At 41.5% G+C, this 19,356-nt stretch overlaps 1 protein-coding gene across 3 annotated transcripts in view; it reads left to right on the top strand.

Moving 5' to 3' along the window:
• Positions 1 to 19,356, top strand: part of ADARB2 (adenosine deaminase RNA specific B2 (inactive)) — a 305,595-nt gene that overhangs the window by 188,168 nt on the left and 98,071 nt on the right. For all 3 annotated transcript variants that reach the window (XM_038130039.1, XM_038130040.1, XM_038130041.1), the window contains exons 2-3: positions 7,078 to 7,164; positions 14,988 to 15,892. In XM_038130039.1, coding sequence (XP_037985967.1) covers positions 7,078 to 7,164; positions 14,988 to 15,892 — 992 coding nt within the window. The remainder of the gene's footprint in view (positions 1 to 7,077; positions 7,165 to 14,987; positions 15,893 to 19,356) is intronic.

Genomic DNA, 19,356 nt, shown 5'->3' with positions numbered 1-19,356 from the left:
TTTGGCCTCAGAGTAAATGAGTGCAGCCCTGTGTGGAGGCACTGGTGGGATGCAGGGCTGCAGAGGGGCCAGAGCACAGGGCATGGACCTGCCACTGCCTGTTAGGCATTGCACTGGCCCTGGTAAAACATTTCACACAGCTTCCCCAAAAGCTTTCCAAGGTAGCAGTTCTGGGTCAGCAGACAGCTGGGATAGGATGCACAGAGGATTAGTCCAGCTGCCAGGCCCCTGAGCTAACTGATGTTTCACGTTCAATGTTCTCTGCAGTATCATAATGCCATAAACTGTCCTTGCTATTTAATATAATTGCATTTCAGAGCTCTCGTCTTGGACACAGAACCCATTTTGCTAAGCACTGAACAAGAATAGAGCAAAAATATATTATCTGATCCAAGAACTACTTAAAAAAATTATACAGGCAGCAAGTAGATCTAGTTACAGAAGACCCCTGCACTTGGCAGGCCATGTTCCACTTCCAGGCAAGGCAGAGAAGCAGGTGCTCGGGCACTGCATCGTACCGAACAGCTTGCTGCCCTGTTTCAGAGGAAGATTTCATGGCTCCAGGTTCACACCTCTGACTTCTAACTCGAGGCACAACCTGCTCTGAGCAGCTGAAAACATTCTCCTAAAATGCTAACTACCAAAATGATCCCTGGTTTTGTCTTCCCTTTAGTTATCAGACTAAAAACAATGTTGTCTGATATTTTACATCTTTGTTTCAGGTCCTTGCTGGAGCAGAGAACAAATAAAGTAATGATTAATTCCTTTATTTTTCCTTTTAAAACCTAAATTGCTTAATATGAATAGTCCCTTTTGTCCTTGTTTTTTAAGAAAATTGTTCCAGTCAGAAATCCTATTCAACCAGAAGGTTTTTCTCTCTGCGTATTTCTCTGCTACCTCCAAGGAAAGCTTTCCTTAACAGTTCCCACGTGGGCCAGGGTGGGATATGACAGCAAATGCTCTGGATTAAAAACCAATTATAAGAAGCAGACCTTTAGTATCTGTCCACCTCAAAGGCCATGCTCTCAGGGGTGCCGAGCATCACAGACAGGAGCAGTCACACATATTTTAACCCTTTCATATTCTCCAGTTCAAAGGCTCTTTTTTCCCCCTTGGACTGCTCAGCCAGGCATGCTCTTCCAGGTGCACTGACTGATGGCTTTCAAGGGTCCATGATGTCAGCAGGGCTCCAGTTTAAAACTGCACAGTGTGGGGCTGAGAGAGGAAAACACAAACCAAGCAGGAATGGGCATGTGCCAATAGTCCATTGCAAATATATGCAGGCTTGAATTTATCCCATGCAAGGCACCAAACTGGAGCTCCTGCAGCAGCCAAAGCTGCTGCTCTGTCTGTAGAAACATCAGCCCTCTGAAGGGTTTTAGGGCAGCCACATTTCCAGCTTAAACATGGCTGGAGGGGGTGGACAGAGACCCTCCCAGTCCCAGTGGAACTGTGGTGGTAATTCATGGGGTCAGCTTTGTCAGTGTGGGTATAAAAGCATCACACAGAGCCTGCCTACTTGCCTGTGAAGCAAAAAGCACTTGGGCAATGCTGTTAAGCCCTGCACACTCAGAAACTTTTGCTTCAACAGCTGGTTCTCAAACTCAGCTGTAAGGACTGGTTCTGAGACCATGCAAGTAAATCCCTACCCACAAACTGGCTGCTTAAATTAAATGATGCAGCATGGTGGCCATACAAGCCATAATTTAGAAGTCTGTGTGCCTTTCCAGTAAGTGGTTTAAAGCCATTGGTATTTTTTCCAGAAATCTGCCATATTTTTGTTTTGCGTTAAGAATCTCTTCATCCTGTCAGTCAGTGTCAGCCCAAGCCTGAACTGACTAAGATAGGGGAAGGAAGATAAAGAATCATCTCCTGATGTGCAGGCTCTCTTTTTCCTGTATCCCCCCTCCTTTTCAAAATACATCAAGTCTAAACACAACTGTAAAAATGTAACTATTAAAGTAGCTGCAAATACTGCTTTAGAGAAATAAAAATAAGGGTTTATTCAAGAGATTTTGAAGCTGAGTTTACACTATTGCATCATATTTGTCCCTTCCTGAGTAATTTCATACTCTACACAAACCAAATTAATTACTTAGGACTGGTTTATAATGCCCACATTGTGTTTTTGAAAGAATACTCTTGAAGGGACCTCTGACGAGTAAAGTAGTTTATGGTAATCAATTTGAATATGAGAATGACACTAATTCAGTAAAACATTGTTAACACTGATCTGGCAAACCACTGGTATCCATCTGTCGAATCCTTCTTGTGTTTGAAAGTTACATTTTTGAAAAACAATTGTTAATAGTACTCATTAGCTGCCAAGCAAAAGAGCATGCCACAAACCTCTGCAAATACCAGCAAATGCTACTCACTTTTCCAAGTTTGAGCTAGAACCTGCTGCAGGAGCTCATGGTCAGGGCAAGTTTTTCTGCTGGAGTCTGTAGAGATGGGAGAGTAGAAAGGATGGACCCTTTCCATAAAGGAAGTGCAACCCCCTGCAGATTCCAGCTGTCTCCCTGCAGCCCTTCAGCACCTCCCCACCACACAAGCTATTCCAGCACTGCACTATCCCTACTGTTAGGAAGGGTTTTTTAATGTCTAAAGTGAATTTTCCTCGGCGCAATTTAAGTCCATTACTTCTAGTGGTGTTAATGCACATGGAACACAGTTTACTCTGCTCTTCCATGCAGCAGCTCTTTTTGTGCTTGCAGGCTGCTGTTATGACCCCACTCAGTCTGCTCTTCTCAAAGCTAAACAATTTGTCCAACATGCATAAGGGCTGATTTTTAAAAGTGTTGTGCTCCTGCTGTTCCTGTTGCTTTTATTCTGGTGATTGAGAGTGAAAGAACTTCCCTAGAGTTGATGATCAAGCAGTATTGTCTGGTGCCCTTCAAATACTGATAGGTATGAAGGGCACGAAGGTGTTTATAGCTGTGTATGTGCATTCTTGTTTTCACAATAAAAGTGTATTTACAGCACCTGTGACCAGCCTTCTGACTGCATCCCCAGGGCAAGAGCAACTTCACAAAAAAAGCAGGTTTTAGTGGAAACTTGCCTGCCTTATATGCCAGGCTTTGCTGAATCATTTGTACTAAAGCATTTTCTGTATGTCATGCAACACATATCTTGCTCCATGGGTTTTTTCAATTTAAATTATTTTTATGGCAACTGTAGAAACACTGTTCTTGATTCTGTGTTAACTATTTACTGTTGCTGGAAAATATATCCTTGGAAGAGTGAACTGAAATCCTTTTCCATCCCAAAACAGAAGAGTGAGGTTTCCTTCCTCATAGGTTAATAGGCTAATTTCCTTCCTAATAGGCTTCTCTTCAGAAGAAATTATTTTTGTGCTTACAGTACTGGAGCAGATTTCCACTTGGAAGACTGTTTTTATAGTGAATGCACTACAAAATATGATGCTATCATCTTGCAATAGTGTTCCAGGGCAGCTAGAGATAAATTCCACTATACCTGTTCTTTGTCTCTCAATTTCCTTTGTAAATAATGCTTTCTTTGTGTCCATGTAGGCCCTTATGAAACCTCTTCTTCATGGCATCAGAGCCTTTGGGTACAGCTGTAATGCCAGCAATAATACCTTCATGTATTACTTCTCATAAACGTATGGTTATATAGTCTGCATTTCTGTAGAAAAGAGTTTTTGAAATATCTTTTTTTTTTTTCTGCTTTAACCCTCTCTCCTAACCTATCCTTTCTCCTAAGGAAAAATAACTTCCTCAGACAATACAGAGAGCATTTACAATTATAAAGTAAAAATAGCTGCTCTAGTTTTGGGCTACCTGTTATTGCTTCCTTTTGAAAATAAATAAATAAATAAATAAAAGAGCAAAGTCATGGAAGCAAAAAGAGAATGAGAGGAGGTTTTCATGGTATGTTGCTCTATGATTTTTTCAAATCCAATCTTATCCTTTTTTCTTATTCATAAGATTTCATCAAACTGCTGGAAACAAGGGTAATTATGATGGGCATTAACCTACATAGGGACCATAAAGTATGAATACCAAGTCTCCTGATCTTGACAATAAACACTGAATTTCATCATTAGTAATAAAGCTGAAGTGCCTCATGGTCTGTACAGCAGCAGGCAATAATGTGCAAAAGATGGAAGTGCACAATAATACCAATAATTTTAAACCTAACCTGACTATTTCCCTGTAAACACCATCAATAATTATTCTGTCATTTATCTTTTCCTCCTTCACTGGGTAAATAATTCATCTGTGCAGTGTGTATACTACAGCTTTTCTCTTTTGAACTTACTCAAAACCCTGTCCTCCTCCTCCCAGACATACACTAAATGTTCCCTTGTTTAGCCAGTGGATTGACATATTGAATTATAATCTTCATCATTGGTATTGATAGAAGTATGTCCTGTTATTAGCACCTGCCTGTGTTTGGTTGACACAATCCCATCCATCGCTGCTCTAAGCATGCAGCAAATTTCACATCCTGTTTCTCTGCCACACAAAGTGAAGTCACCATCAAGGGCTTTGGGGACAAGTGGAAAACAGTACCAATAAAAGCTTAAGATTGTTGAGGGATCCCTTAAGACAAAATAAAATTGAAATTGATGAATTTTAAATCCACATTGTAACTTTCACCTATCAATTACACAAAATTAAATAATAAAATATCCCTTTATCTAGCAATAGTATAGTGCAAAACTAAATGGATTTGCATTTTGTTTGGTGGCAGGAGTAAGCATTAGCCACTGCAGCAAGAAAGCACTTCCATAGTGCTTGGTTAATGGGTTAACTCCCTATGAGAAGTGAGAATATTTTCTCAGCAAAGAAGATTTAGATTTGTGTGTGACATCAGTGTCCTGAGGGTTAATCCTGAAGGTCTGACAGCTGTCAGCAGTCAGGCACAGGTGCAGTACACACACTTTAGGATCTCAGTACCCAGACACAACAGTCACTGCTGGTACTACAGCCAAGGGCTGCCCTGATCCTGTGTCTATCATGAAGCATTTCCCTTACCAAATGCAGCCTTTGGATTAGGTCCCAAAAGCCTACGCTCTTTTCACTTCAATCAAAGAAACCAGCTGAGGAAGTCAGGAGTGAATACCAGCCTTTATCAGGATCACAACCCAACAGTCTCACACACAGTGAGAGGTTGTGCAGAGACTCTACATTTCTCAGTGAGCAATGTCTTAGCAAAAAAGTGTCAAAGAATTCACTTAGAAAAATCTCCTGGCTATAGCGTTCATAAATAGCTTCATTCTTTTGGTCCTGACATAACTGCAATCCCATAATGAAATTGCAATTGAAGAAGGCTAATTTGTGCTCTAATTATATATTAGTCTGGGCTGAAAGGTTTCTGGACGGAAAAAGGTTTTCTTCAGGCAATCTTTTATTCTGCTTATTGTATTTACTTAACAAAGAGCAGTCAGCTTTTACAGTGAATTCCTGTAATGGAGTTGAGCTGTAATGTTACCCAGCCAAGGGCAAATATGTGCAGTCATTTTTGATGGGTTCTGATAACAGTCTTTAACAAAAACAAGGATTGTTTGCAAATGTAGGGAGAACCAGACCAAAAAGCTAACAGATGTGCTGCTGAAAAAGTTTAAAGAGCTCTTCCACTGGAATACCTTCTAGATCAGTGGTACTTTAGCAGACAGATAGTTTGAGGAAACTCAGAGAAATGTTTTGTCAATGATAAAGAAATTTCCCATGGAAATATTTTTTCTTGTGTCACTTGAAAGAATACATTCTTGGTCTGTTTTTGATGCTTCTACCACAGAATGAGAGGCCAACGTTGTTCACAATGTGCAGGATGCAGAGCATTTTCACTGAGGAAATAGTTGAGCCTCAGTTGCCTATTTCCTCTGCCATAGCTGAAGCTTTCTAAGCAGAGAAGTACTTTAGGATAGCAACAAAGTTCTTCAAAGCTGTGGATCACCTTTTCTGTTTCTTCAGTCAAGTAGACACTCTGCTATTGTTGGTCCTTAATAAAGTCTCCATAGTGTGTAAGAAGGAATTCAGCCCAAAAAAAAACAAATGTTCAGCTAAACAAAGTAGTTGTCAAAGGAAGTAAAACAAATCTATATCTGTTTCTAGTGTTTGTGTTAACTTCAGCTTTTCCCTATAGCTAAATCCTGAGCCATATATTAACCTAGCAAAAGTCAGTATGAGTTCTCATTTTGCTGAATCTGCTCTGGTCTCTAATTCAGAGTCTGACCATGGCTCTGGAAGTAAATGTCTCCGCCATGCACTATCTGCAGGATAAATAGAAACTGCAGTTAAAATCACTTATTATCAATGCATAAGAGGGGTTTCAAATAGTTTTCTTATTGAGTGAACAATAGCTTTCTGGGCACACCATAAGGGTTGTCTGAAAATCATATCAAAAACTGGTAGAATTACAAACCATGGTAGTCTTTTATGCCATCCCTCACTGAGTTTTCTCTTAAGAATTCTGATTCAGCCTCCATTAGGGGGAGGAAACAAGTGAAGTAGATGATCTCATCCGTTAGAGCTCATGTCCTTTCTCCCAGGACTGACTGCCTCCCCCATTCCCAGCTGGACCAGTTCAAGCATCCTCTACTCTGCAGTGCCTGGGCACTGCTGCTGGGAAGCACAGTCAATGAACACTACATGGGGTCAGAAACCAGGAGGAATGTATTTGGTGTTTGCATGTGCCAGCTGTAATAAATGCATCAAGGTTCAGTAAACTGGTGGTACTGTAGAGTCACAGAATGTGCTGAGCTGGAAGGGATCCACAAGGATCATTGAGTGCAACCCTCAGCCCTGCACAGCACCATCCCCAAGAGTCACATCAAGTGCCTGAGAGCACTGTCCAAACACTTCTGGAACTCTGTCAGGCTGGTGCTGGGACCACTGCCCTGGGTCAGTGCCCAAAATCTCTGGAGGAAGAACCTTTTTCTAATATCCAACCTAAATTTTCACTGACACAACTTCAGGCCATTCCTTCAGGTCCTAAAACCAAACCGACTTACCAAGATGTATTAACCTGAGAAAAAGTGTGAAGTAGATGTGAATGCATTGACTGAGCACTGATTTTATAAGTATCTTTTCTTCTGTTTTCTTCTAGAAAAACTAAGCATACTGTCAACCTTCATAGCACCCTTCAAGTACCTGAGCCCTGGCCCTACCACCATGGAGGATGAAGACAATTTAAGTAAGCAGTCTCTTTTCTCTATAGATGAACAATAATGTTCATAAATAAAATCTCTGCAGCGGAGGAGCAATTGTGGAAAGGAAGTGGTTTTGCAACTATTGGCAAGTTTGCATGTGAAATCACAGAAGGGAGCTGGAAGGGACCCACGAGGATCATCAAGTCTAGTTCCTGGCCCTGCACAGAACCATCAAATTGAGAATTGATTAAACAGGCTTAAATAAACCAGTTATAACCTAAAAATTAACAACTCTTGGCTAATTAGTATTCTCTTGGGCCCTTACACCTCAACCAACTGTCTGAGTCCATGACTGTACAGCTGGAGAAAAGTCCTGCTGGGTTTGAAGGAGTTGAGAAATCTTCCAAAACCGGGAAGCCCAAGAGCGGCAGTTAGGAATTAATAACCCACAGTAAGCTCTTCCATTTGTCACCTAGAAGGAATTCTTCTGTGTTATCCTGCCTGCTATTCCAACACAACTTGAATTTAAAAAAAAAAAAAAAAAAAAGGGAGGGAAGCTTTCTGAACCAAATGAGCAATGTTTTAGTATCACCTACCAGACTGGTTTCTTTTCCAGCCAGACACATGCTGCCATGTTGCCCTATTAGAGCCACTTAGTGGGAGGAATTTGGTGGTTTTCCCTTGTTGTCGCTGATCTGCTTTGGTTTGGTCATGGTGCACCACCAAGGGGAAGAGCTGCTGGGGGAGTGAAGAAGCACAGCTTGCTATTTTCTGCTTCTGAGCATCACATGGACATCACACTATTCTGCTGCACAGCAAAGGCAGGCAATTACAGATGCAAAAGGCAAAAAAGCAAAGGCAAAGAGCAAAGGCAAAAAAAAATCCTGAAAATCCTTCAGAATTGCTCCCAGGAATGCTGTATTTTCAGGAAGACCTGTGAGAAGTATACACACACACAGAGGAAACATATTATGCACACGATGAGCCTGTGCAGGCACCTCCTGCGTAATAGTTCCCAAATGTGCTACTTAGTTATTTTTAGGTAATGTAGGAAGTTTGTACAAGCCAAACACTGTAACACCATTTTCTTATTGCTACTGTAACACCAAGACAGCTTTGTGCCTGCGTGGGCTGTAAAACAGCTCACATGGACAGGGTAAGCTATGTTTTCTGAAAGAGAAACAGCAAAAATCACTATTTTCAGGGTCATCCTACCCAGTTCTCCCTTTGGTCAAACATATGCTCCAGTGAAAAGGCAGCTATTTATTTCTTGGTACACAAAAAACGTTTTAGGTGTTACTATTTGAATCTTTAAATATTTTTTTAAAATATGAATTAATTTAAATTCATCCATATTTCTGTGTTCACTTGCAGTATAGTGGCCTAAATCCCACTAAAGCCTATAGCACACATGTGCCTCTGGAATAATTCCATATTTTAAAGAGCTTCAGAGATTTGCTCTGAACAAGTGGAAAAATCTTCTCCTGTGTTAACAATTTAACAGAAGCCCAGGAGAATGCTGGCAAGGTAGAGAAGTAGGTTGCTTATCCCTGTAGCTTTCTGCTCACTGAGCATCCTGTGGGAGCACTGCTTCCCCAACTGTGCTGTATCAATGGGCAGAGCTCCACCAGCTGAAATGGATACAAATCCTGTTTCACATTCCCTTAGGCCTTCTTTGCAAAGGGAACCATGCAGTTTAACTACACCTGCTTTTTCAACAGTTGATTATTAGCATACAGACATGGTTTTTGCATTTTATGCTCAATGAACTAATATTAGAAAAACCTATCAAAGGCACTATGCACCTTTGGAACAGAATTGCGGGTAATCATCTGTCTCTGATGAAGGTCTAATCTTGAACATGCAAGGAAAAGACCACCCTATTCATCCCCAGAAGGCAGTGGCATCTAAGAATGTAAGAAATATCACAGAGGATTAGAAATGGGAAGCCTAGCTCTGTACATGGTCTTCAGCACTTGTTAATAATGCTTTGAGGAAAAGGACATTTAAATGGGGATCTTCCCCTTGGTATATCCTTCTAGCCCCTAGCAAAAATTTACTCTGCTAGAGCTTGCACCTGAATCATCATATTTCTTAGGCATCAACAGAACTGTCTAGTCCTCTGCAGAGCCCACTGATACTTCTGATCTCAACAACAGCCAGGAATAAGGAGTGATGTAGAATGCTGTCAAAAAGTGCATCCTTTTATTGCTTCAAGCCTGCTGTCTCTAGTGCTGGGATTGCATGAAACAGTGAATAATCATTCCCTGTTCACTGCTTAAACCTGTCTGCCTTTCATGACGTTACAAGCCTATGCCTGTCCCTGATCTTTAAATGCGCCATCCCCATTTTGCTGTGGGATCAAGGCAGATTATCACCAGCCACAGGTACTTTTGAAGCCAGGTTGTACCTCTAGCAGGAGCCCATGATTCCTGGGGATCTCATTATGGAGTGCTGCCACAGGCACAGGCTCAGGGCAGCACACACCTCCCCAGTGTCTGCAGAGGGAGCTGATGGTCCCCAATACACTGATTTCAACCACTGCAGCGGTCTTGAGGGAAACATTCCAGACTCAGATTCAAAGTACTGAGTCACGTTCAGTTACGAGATGTTGGTCAAATTCCTCTTCAGACAGCATGAGGCCCCAGAGCTTTTGTTTCCACAGTGTGAGACACAGCCTCACACTGTGAGACAGACACCCCTGTCTCTAAGAAAAAAGTAATATCCCATTTCAGGAGGCAGAGCTCCAAGCAATCCCTCACCAAAACTATTTTCCTTATTTTTGTTTTGAAAACTGCGTCTATTGCTATCATTTGGATTTCTAAAGGGCCTAAAACGTTCTGGCTCTGATTCAGAAAGGTATGTTCTTAGGTCTGTCTCTGCCATGGGCTGCCCACATTATCTGCTACATGCCATTCTTGGCTAACTGGGGCAGAGAGTACCAGAATTTGAGTATCAATCTAAGTCAGGTCATTAGATCAATGGAATAATTTCCCTCATTGGTAAGATCTGTAGCAGACATGGATTTCAGAGTTATTTCAGATAGTTAGGTGGGCAAAGTAGAGTATGTTCATTCTGGAACAGCTAAAGACAATGGCAGTCATCTTTCACAAACTTTTCATCTTGCCTTTAAGCAAAGTCCTGTACTTTTTTCACTGGCAATGCTTCTCTCTACAGTGTGGTGTTACACACCAACAAAATCTAATGACCTTGGTTTTAACCACCTGAACTCTGTGAGCTGCCAGGGAGTGTTCAGCAGCAACAGAGAAATCATGGTTTACCTAGATTTTTTTACATGAAGATTTAAAAATAAATAAGTGTGTTTTCATGTGAGAGAGAAAATAGTGATTTCTGTTGATAGCTTCAAGTTTATCATTCCAAAGTCAAGAATATCAACCTAAAAATCCCAGCAGAAATGTTCCCAATTCTTGTTTGGGGAATCTAGTGTATGAAAATGCCATCTTGCTTGCAGCAGAAGACTGCCCTACATTGCATTTGATGTCAGAGCTGGCCTTGGACAGAGGTACCATGGCTCTGGCTTCTGGGTTCCTACCTACTGCTCCTGATTCAAGATATTTTGCTTTCAAGTATTCCAGGAATTATGGAAGTCAATCCTTCTAACACCTGCAATCAATGTGATACAGATGAACAGCAAAAATGTATTCTACATAAGCAATCCATGTTTACTAAACATTTCTGAAGACAGTAACTGCCTGTCTCAGAGCTATCAGTTGAATCAGGAGTTGGCTACAGTACAGATATTGCAAATTCTTACTTTTAATATCACAACTTTTCAATAATCTGGTGTCCATTGTAATTCAGTAGTAAAGATGCCAGCACAAATGAAGATGCCACCTACCACCTGTCCTTTCCCATCCTTCCTAGAAGTTGGCTTGGCGGCAGAATAACCTTCAACAGGAACAATATTATCTCTTCAAATGTAGCGTGGAGTATTGGATGATTAGTTCTGCAGTGCCCTTAAGACCCAGAGACATAGTCAGTGTCATTATTAGTGATGCATTATAGTTCTGAAATGCTCTTGATGATGCAAACTCTCTAGGTTAACTCTACTGTGCATAATGACCAAAAGGAGAAAAACATGAAAGAGCAGTCAGGATATTGAGGAATAGTGCATAAATAAATGTATTTCACTCACTGCTTTCCTTTCTCCCATTCAATTATTGAAGCAAATACAAGATCACAATGTCTCCTGTTGCCTGTGAAACTGCAAAAATCAATTAATCAAGTTACCTGGGGAGACATTACAGTGTAAAGCTGCAGGACTTTTTATAGAAATCTTACTAAATAAATTAGAAACTATTGCCAAAAAACTGTATTTTCCTTCCTCCTTTTTTTTTTTTTTAACTCCATCCCCTTTCAGTGTTATTATTCTCCAACCTTTCATCATGGGAGAGCCATAATTTATTATCTTTTTTTCTCCCAAATATAAAGAATATATTTGGGAGAGTCAAGAACAAAGACATTATGAGAAATAACAAGACTGAAAATGATCCACAGTTTTGCATTTTCCCTGTGTGTATCCTCTGACTTACCCCTTTCCTTTTAGCGCTCTTCATTTCTAAAATTGCTTGTGATTGTTCTATTACAGCTGCTTACAGTATTTATCTTGTGTAGTTTGGTGTCATTTGCCTGCTTTGTCTGATTTTCACAATAGAAGTACATGTGCCACCATTAGAGAGGTAATCTTATGTCTGCTACACAGAGGTCTCATAAAAGACACATTTCAAAGACTTCCTATTTCAAAGATACCTGAAAGTATAAAGTAATTTCACATTTCCTGGCAGCTGCCAGGATCACACAAGTCCAGCAGGCTCACAGACTTTCTGAGGCCCTCACTGAGTTTAGGCTGCCTCTGCTTTACAGGCCATGATGACTCTTGGCTGCTGCAGCTCCTACTGAGATCTGGGCAGAACTGAGCTGTTTCCTGGTGTTTCAGGACCAGGTGCTTTAAAATCTGGTTGGCTGTAAGGATATTTGCACAGATTTTCTTCATTGTGACAAGGCTAAAACACACCATAAATACAGGCATGTCATCACCGTGCATGCCCAACTTTGTCCACACATCCCTTGTGCTTGATCTCTGGAAGTTTTACACTTGCATCTCTACATTTTTTCACTTCATCAAGGCAAACTCTCTAGAGTTTGAGAGACAATTTTATAGACACAATTTAGGACAAATAAGTAATGTTTATTTTGTGGTTTTAGTTAACCATTGTTTTATTGAGGGTGGTTAAGGTAAGACATTAAGGTCACATGTTCATGCTCACAGATCCGCAGATCTCTGACCATGAAAGAAAAATCAGATGGAATAAGAGAATATGAATGATACACACAAATAACCTCTTGAGTTTTCCTAGTCAGTGGTGCATAATCAATAAAAATTCTTTTCAAAGCTGAATATTGTGTGAAGCAGGAGCTATCTTTCTTTTCATGCTTCTTGAGTGCAGTATCATTATATACCATAATTGGCTCTGTAAAAACCTATTAGGTTAAGATGAGAGAGGAGGTGTGAAATACAGAACCAAACCTTTTTCCTGCTAAAAAAATATGTCTGCATGAAAATATTTTGCCTTTACATTACAAAATACACACAACTAAAGAGATACCTTCTGAGTGCAATGAAAGCATGAGAAAGGGTCATGATGGAAAATGGCCAGACACTGCCAAGCTAGATAGAGGAAGTTAAAGCTGATATTCTCTTTCCCTTCAGAGCAGTCTCTATAAATAGAGTGATGAACTCAATAAGAAAACAGCACACTATCCTTGTGCCTTAGTTAACATGATCTTTTGAATGTCTTATTTCCAGAGAGGATGGTTTAAAGATGTCATATTTTATACAGCTGAATACCATATGTTTAAACTTTTTTTTCTGTCGGTCTTTTGCTTTTCTTCCTTCCTCACCTGTCTTCATTCAGTCCCTTAGCTTCAGAAAGTAAAAATTAACTAGTCCCTGAAACCTTAATTTGTCATGTTCTGCCTCAGCAAAGCAGTGCAGAAGACAGCTCTTTGGTGATATCTCTGGTGAGACACACACCCAGGCTGGAAGCTCAGTGTGTGCTGCAGGGTTTTCAGGAGAGAGAGCCTGAACACTCAGTTCTGCAAATGGGCCCCCACACATGGCATTTGTGCTATGCTTATTACTCCTGTCTAACCAGTGGCCCTCTTTCTGTGGAACAACTTGCATTGTTGTGAGTTGTGAGCAGACTTAGTGCTCTGATGGGAAAAAGTCTTTAGATATTAAGTACAAGTGTAACATTTCAGGATATAAAAGAATTTTTTAATCATGATGGCTGGTTCCACATGATCTCCACAGGCTCCTGCACATCTGTTGGCCCAGCCTAACACTGGGGTGCAGCACAGGCACAGTGGTCCAGCAGGAGTTTCTCAAAGCTTAGCCAGCAGCTCACCCCTTACATCCTTACCAACTTATATTGTCAGAGTGGAGAGAAAACCAAACATGGCCATGCCCTTACAGAAAGTGGGAGGACCATTCTCCGTCCCCTGAGGACCACAGGGACCTTCTCTGTGCATGGGACTAACACAGCCTGTGCAGGTGGCATGATAGTGTCTGACAATAACAAACCAAAACCTGGGAAAGGCTCCATGCCCAGCAGTGTCTGGAGTAAAGCAGGCAGCTGCACAGTGCTCTGCTTGGAAAGGGATCAGGTGCACCACTCCTGGGATGAGTTGCCTTGTAGGTTGGTTGCACCCATATTTACTTCCTCCATTTGTCTCTGTCCCAAGGAATGCACAGGAAGACTAGAGGATGTGTCAGAGATGCAAAACATTTAAACAAGCTCATCAGAAATTACAGAAATTTTATAGGATGGTTATTTAGCCAGCAAGACATCTTGTGTCTCATTCAGGACATCAGTGGGATGACTCTCCATTCTCAGCCATGCCTCTGCTGTGGCACAGAGCACTCACAGCCTTGCAGCACATTGCAAAGGCATGGTCCAGGGCAGGGGGGATTCATTGGTTCAACAACAGAGTGCTCCCCCTTCCACAGCTCCCCACTGGCATCTCATTCCCTTCCTGGCACTCCTGGCAGTCACACTCTCTCTCCTGTTGCTTTTCTTTGACACGGATCATCCTTTACATCAGTAATTGCTCCCATCATGATGTTCTGGCTTCTCCTGGTCTCACTGGGATTTATCTACAGCTTTTGCAATATTAGTTGTTGCTGATGCAAAAACTAAGAGTATCTGCAATTGAGTTTGACAGAAAGGCACTCACTTACTAAACTGAGATTTGACTCCAGACCAAATAATTGTTTCAAATGCTATGAAGGTCTGTCAGATCATTTCCTAGTCTGGATTCATTAGGTTGACAATGCAAGAGGCTATGGTGTGAGCAGAGACAGTCAATGTATTCATTGCAAATAGATTATTCAATGCATTGGCCCATTTTTCTGTTCGTGAATCATTTCTGATTTCTAATAATGTGTTCATAAGCATTCAGCCACATGGATTATAGAACAATTGTCATCCTAAGGGAGTTTTGCAAACTATTTACATTTTACTAGCAATTATCAAGCAGTTCATTTAAGTCACATGGCATCCATTTGCTTCATCTTTGAATGATGCAATCTTTTCTTAAAACAGAAGGCTAATGACTAATAGAAGCAGACCTTTAGGGACAAGTAGACATTCAGAACGTGCGAAAAAACTGTGCTAGAAATAATAAACCAACCATTATACAGATATTTAAGGAAAACTCCTAAAAAGGGCTTAGCAACTATTTCTTTTTTTTTTTTTCTTTTTTGGCTATTCTGACAGCCCTAGGCATAATGTCAGCTACGATGATGACAATTGTAATGCGAGTTGTTTCCTTTATTTACTAACAGGTACCAGCAGTGCAGAAGTAAAGGAAAATCGAAACATTGGCAACCTGGAGGATCATCCAATAGCATCAACTGATAGGGCAAGAGGGGGAACAACTAGCAGTAAGAGGAAAAGACCCTTAGAGGAAGGCAATAATGGCCATTTCTGCAAACTTCAGCTTATCTGGAAGAAAGTTTCATGGTCAGTGACGCCAAAGAATGCTCTGGTTCAGCTACACGAACTCAAACCAGGATTACAATATAAAATGGTGTCCCAGACAGGTCCAGTGCACGCTCCAGTCTTTGCTGTTGCTGTGGAAGTAAATGGACTTACATTTGAAGGCACAGGCCCCACAAAAAAGAAAGCCAAAATGCGCGCCGCAGAGTTAGCTCTGAAGTCATTCGTTCAGTTCCCCAACGCCTGCCAAGCCCACTTCGCCATGGGAAACTGCATCAGCCCATCCACGGACTTCACTTCCGACCAGGCCGACTTCCCAGACACTCTGTTCAAGGAGTTCGAACCATCCACACACAGCGAGGACTTCTCAGTCTACAACCCCGTCAACAATGAGCTGCTCTCCACCGCCTACCGGCACGGGCGCTTGCTGTGCCACACGCTGGACCTGATGGGCCACGCCAAGCCCGGCAAGCACAGGATGGCCAAGGCGGAGAGCGAGAAGAACCCGGTGGTGCTGCTCAACGAGCTGCGCTCCGGCCTGCGCTACGTCTGCCTCTCGGAGACGGTGGAGAAGCAGCACATCAAGAGCTTTGTGATGGCCGTGCGAGTGGACGGGAGAACGTTTGAAGGCTCAGGACGTAGCAAGAAGCTGGCCAAGGGGCAAGCGGCGCAGGCGGCCTTGCAGGCCCTCTTTAACATTCGTCTGCCCAGCCACATTCCCAGCAGGAGTAAATGTCACCATTTGCCACAGGTGAGAGCTCCTGGGTAGCTGCCACCACATTGGAGGAACTCTTTTGATGGGTGGCATTGGTATTGCTGTAGCTGTTGTTGGTCTACCCAATGGTTCCTCTCATGTTACACCAAGTTCGTGCCAAAAAAAATCCTTTTCCCATAGAGGTACCCACAGGCAAAAGCTTGGAAATAGTATCCTGGAATCATTGGGTACAATTTGAAGCTCATTCTGTGGGAGGCATAGAGGAGAGGGCAAAATATAAGGGGAAACACCAATATTTCACTTTGCTAGAGACAGCAATTATATTGACACAGGCAGAAAACTCAGGTAATTCTGTGGTACTGCATCTTTCTTAACAGACAGGAGCCCATATATAAAGGGATGCTCCATCTCCTCCTTTTAGAGTTAATTTTTGATGAGGACCTACTATTCAGAGGAGACATCAGTGATAAGGAATGTGCCTGTGTCAGAGAAATTCTGCCACTGGAAAAGTTCAGAAATTTCGTTTATTCTAGTCTTACTATTGGAGGTTTGTTTTGTTTTGGTTTGGTTTTTTTTTTTTGTTTGTTTAGTTGGTTTGATTTCAGGGCTTGGGTGTTTTTGTTTCATTTTTTGTTTTCACATATGCCTCCAACAGCACAAGGTATACTGAAAGTTTTGAAGCTTTCCTGGAGCAAATGTAGAGATTATTGCTGTATTCATACAGAAAATATAGATCTGAGGTGCATACTTAGCACATGGAAATTTTGTAGTTGGTCATACACCAAAGGCTATCTAAGCATTACTCAGACTTGTGTCAATTTTCTAAGTTCACAGGAAGTCAGGATTTGCAGACACTGGAAGCATTACATGGGTTCAAGTAATTTATAGATTTGTTTGCGCTACCAGAAAAGGTTTGATTCATCAGCACCAGGAGGTGATCTACAGCTACAAAGCTCCCTTTATGAAGGGAGCTGTTAATGTCCAGGATTTAATGCAAAGCACTAGGAGCACTAAGAGTCATTCTGCTGTTGGCTTGCTGTGAGACCCTAGGCAAGTCATTTAAATTCAATATGCCTGTAATAAAAATGAGCATATTATATAAAAGAACACTTCAAGATCCTTAACTAGTGTGTAAATGCAAATTATGACTAGCAATTCTCATTAACATTAGTAAAGATGGTCATTATATGTTCAAGGAGTTTGATAGGAGATTAATGCTCTAGGTAACATGACTGCCTGCAGGACCCAGGAATTATAGTTGGTGACCCAGAAGTTTCCTTTCTATTTTTCCAGAAAGAAAACTTGTTAAATGTGACAAATTCTAAAATACACTGTAATCCTCCACTTTTCTTTTAATTCCAGGTTGCAAACTTCATGAACCAGTGGGATAATAACATAGTTCAATAATAACAGTGATCTTCTAACAGAGTGCTTTGCAGGCATTTTGGAAACTTTAGCCAACACAGTAGTTGCACCTTTCCAGTGCTCCTTCAAAATATACACAGTTTTAAATGAGATACCTCTTATGTTTCTTACCCAAATGAATTCTGGTTATAAGTAATCCTATTCTGGTGGTTGCTTTGCTGCTCCCAGTGAACTTTGCTGGGTGTGTCAGCAGGTAAATACCATGTATTTATTGGCCTCTGGTTTATCATGTTCTGAAACCACGCCACAAGGATCATTGTCTCAGTTCCTGAGCTCTCTAAAATATATCCTGGTTTCTTGGCTTCACACTCACCTTCTGCCTGAATATCACATTTTACTTCAGTCTCCAACTGTTCATTAAGTGACATATTCTCCAGTGTATGTTCCATTTTTTATGGCCTTTTCTCCTTTCTGTAGACTGCTGCCCTTCTTATCTTCTTCTCTTCACTGTTCTGGAAGTATAAATGTCAGTGAAAAGGTGTCACTGAACTTTCTCCATCAGTATTTCTTGAGTGGTTATGTATTGTCCAACGAAAAGATTACTTTTAATGCCAGCATTCAGCACATTAATTGGGAGATAAACCTTAACACTGATTTCTGCTGACCTCCTTACAAGCTGCTCTCATCAACAGATAGAGCAGCTGTGACACAAAACCTGAGTTTGTGTTACTCGCTAAACCATAATTCAAATTCCACAAAAACCAACAGACTTATTTCCACTGACTTCAGCTTAAGCATTAAATCCAGAAGCATCTTTTCCTGTTCTCACTGTGTTATTATGCAGTACCTCATCAAGTGACTGCCTTTGCTCACTGCCTCAGTCAGCCCATCTGGTTTTTGGTCAGCTGAAGTGGTGTAACCATACTGGGGAGAGTGCAGCCCTCAATAGCTGTGGTCAGAGCTGGCTGCTCCAAGTGTTGGTTTTAGCTCCTTCTCGTCCCCCTGATCTTGTGGGAACCACATTTTCAAAGACATTTCTTCAAGCCAAATTTTCAAAACTATTCCTATTTAGTAGTCTTGGTGTTTAAAAGTGTTTAAAAGCAGGAGAGCACCCTGAAACCCAAATAGCTTAGGAGTAGAATTTGAAATAGTATGAGGGATTAATTTCTTCACAGAATAAGGAGCAACTATTGTCCTGTGCAACCATTCACTCTTTTTATGTACTTCATTGTATCTGTTAGAATATCAAACAGCTAACTCATTGGTAGTGAGAACAGGCAAACAAGATCAGCTGTAAGAGTTTCAACATATTTTGAGTATTTTGTAGAATCCAGGAGTGAGTTTTTCTCTGTGTTTGTCCTTTCAAAGAGTATTCCAATTTTGCATGTCTCTACTCCTGTTTGCCTTGCTGTCATCAGTGGCGTTAGGAGGCCAGAATTTGGCTTTTTGTGCTTATAGCCTCACTGGAAACAGGAAATAGCCAAAAGTCATGTAACCTGCAGTCCAGTTGTCCTGAAATTTTGGGTTTTACATTGTACAAGAAAGTTTCAAAACAAATCAGATGACCTTGTGAGCTGGGCATCCAAACTATTGACTTTTCTGCCTTGCTCATCAGGGCTCCCAGGGGACTTGATGTCCCTCAGCCTGGGCCTTGGGTGTGCCAGAGGACAGACAGACACTTTTCTGCTGACTAAGGGAGATTCAATGTAAGATGTCCAATGAGGCACAATAAGAGGAACTACCTAAAGGAGGACATAGCCAGGTGGGGGCTGGCCTCTTCTCCCAAGCAGCCAGCAACAGGACAAGAGGACATGGTCTCAAGCCATGTCCCTGTGCCAGGGTGGTTCCAGTTGGACATCAGGAAGAATTCCTTCCCTGACAGGGTGGTTAAGCATTGGAATGGGCTGCTGAGGGAGATGGTGGAGTCACCAACCCTGGAAGTGTTCAAGAAACAATTGGACATGGCATTTAGTAATGCAGTTTAGTTGGCATGGTGATGCCAACCAAACGTCAGTCAAACTAAACATCAGTCAAAGGTTGGACTTGATGATCTTGGAAATCTTTTCCAACCTTAATGATTCTGTGGCTCTGTGATTCTGTATCATCCAGTTTGTCCTGAGAGATGCTGTCTACAC

The sequence above is a fragment of the Motacilla alba genome, chromosome 2 (assembly GCF_015832195.1).
Source record: "Motacilla alba alba isolate MOTALB_02 chromosome 2, Motacilla_alba_V1.0_pri, whole genome shotgun sequence".
In the NCBI taxonomy this organism is placed as follows: domain Eukaryota; kingdom Metazoa; phylum Chordata; class Aves; order Passeriformes; family Motacillidae; genus Motacilla; species Motacilla alba.
Note: the sequence above shows the minus strand (reverse complement) of the source record. Positions and strands in the feature narration are given on the sequence as shown.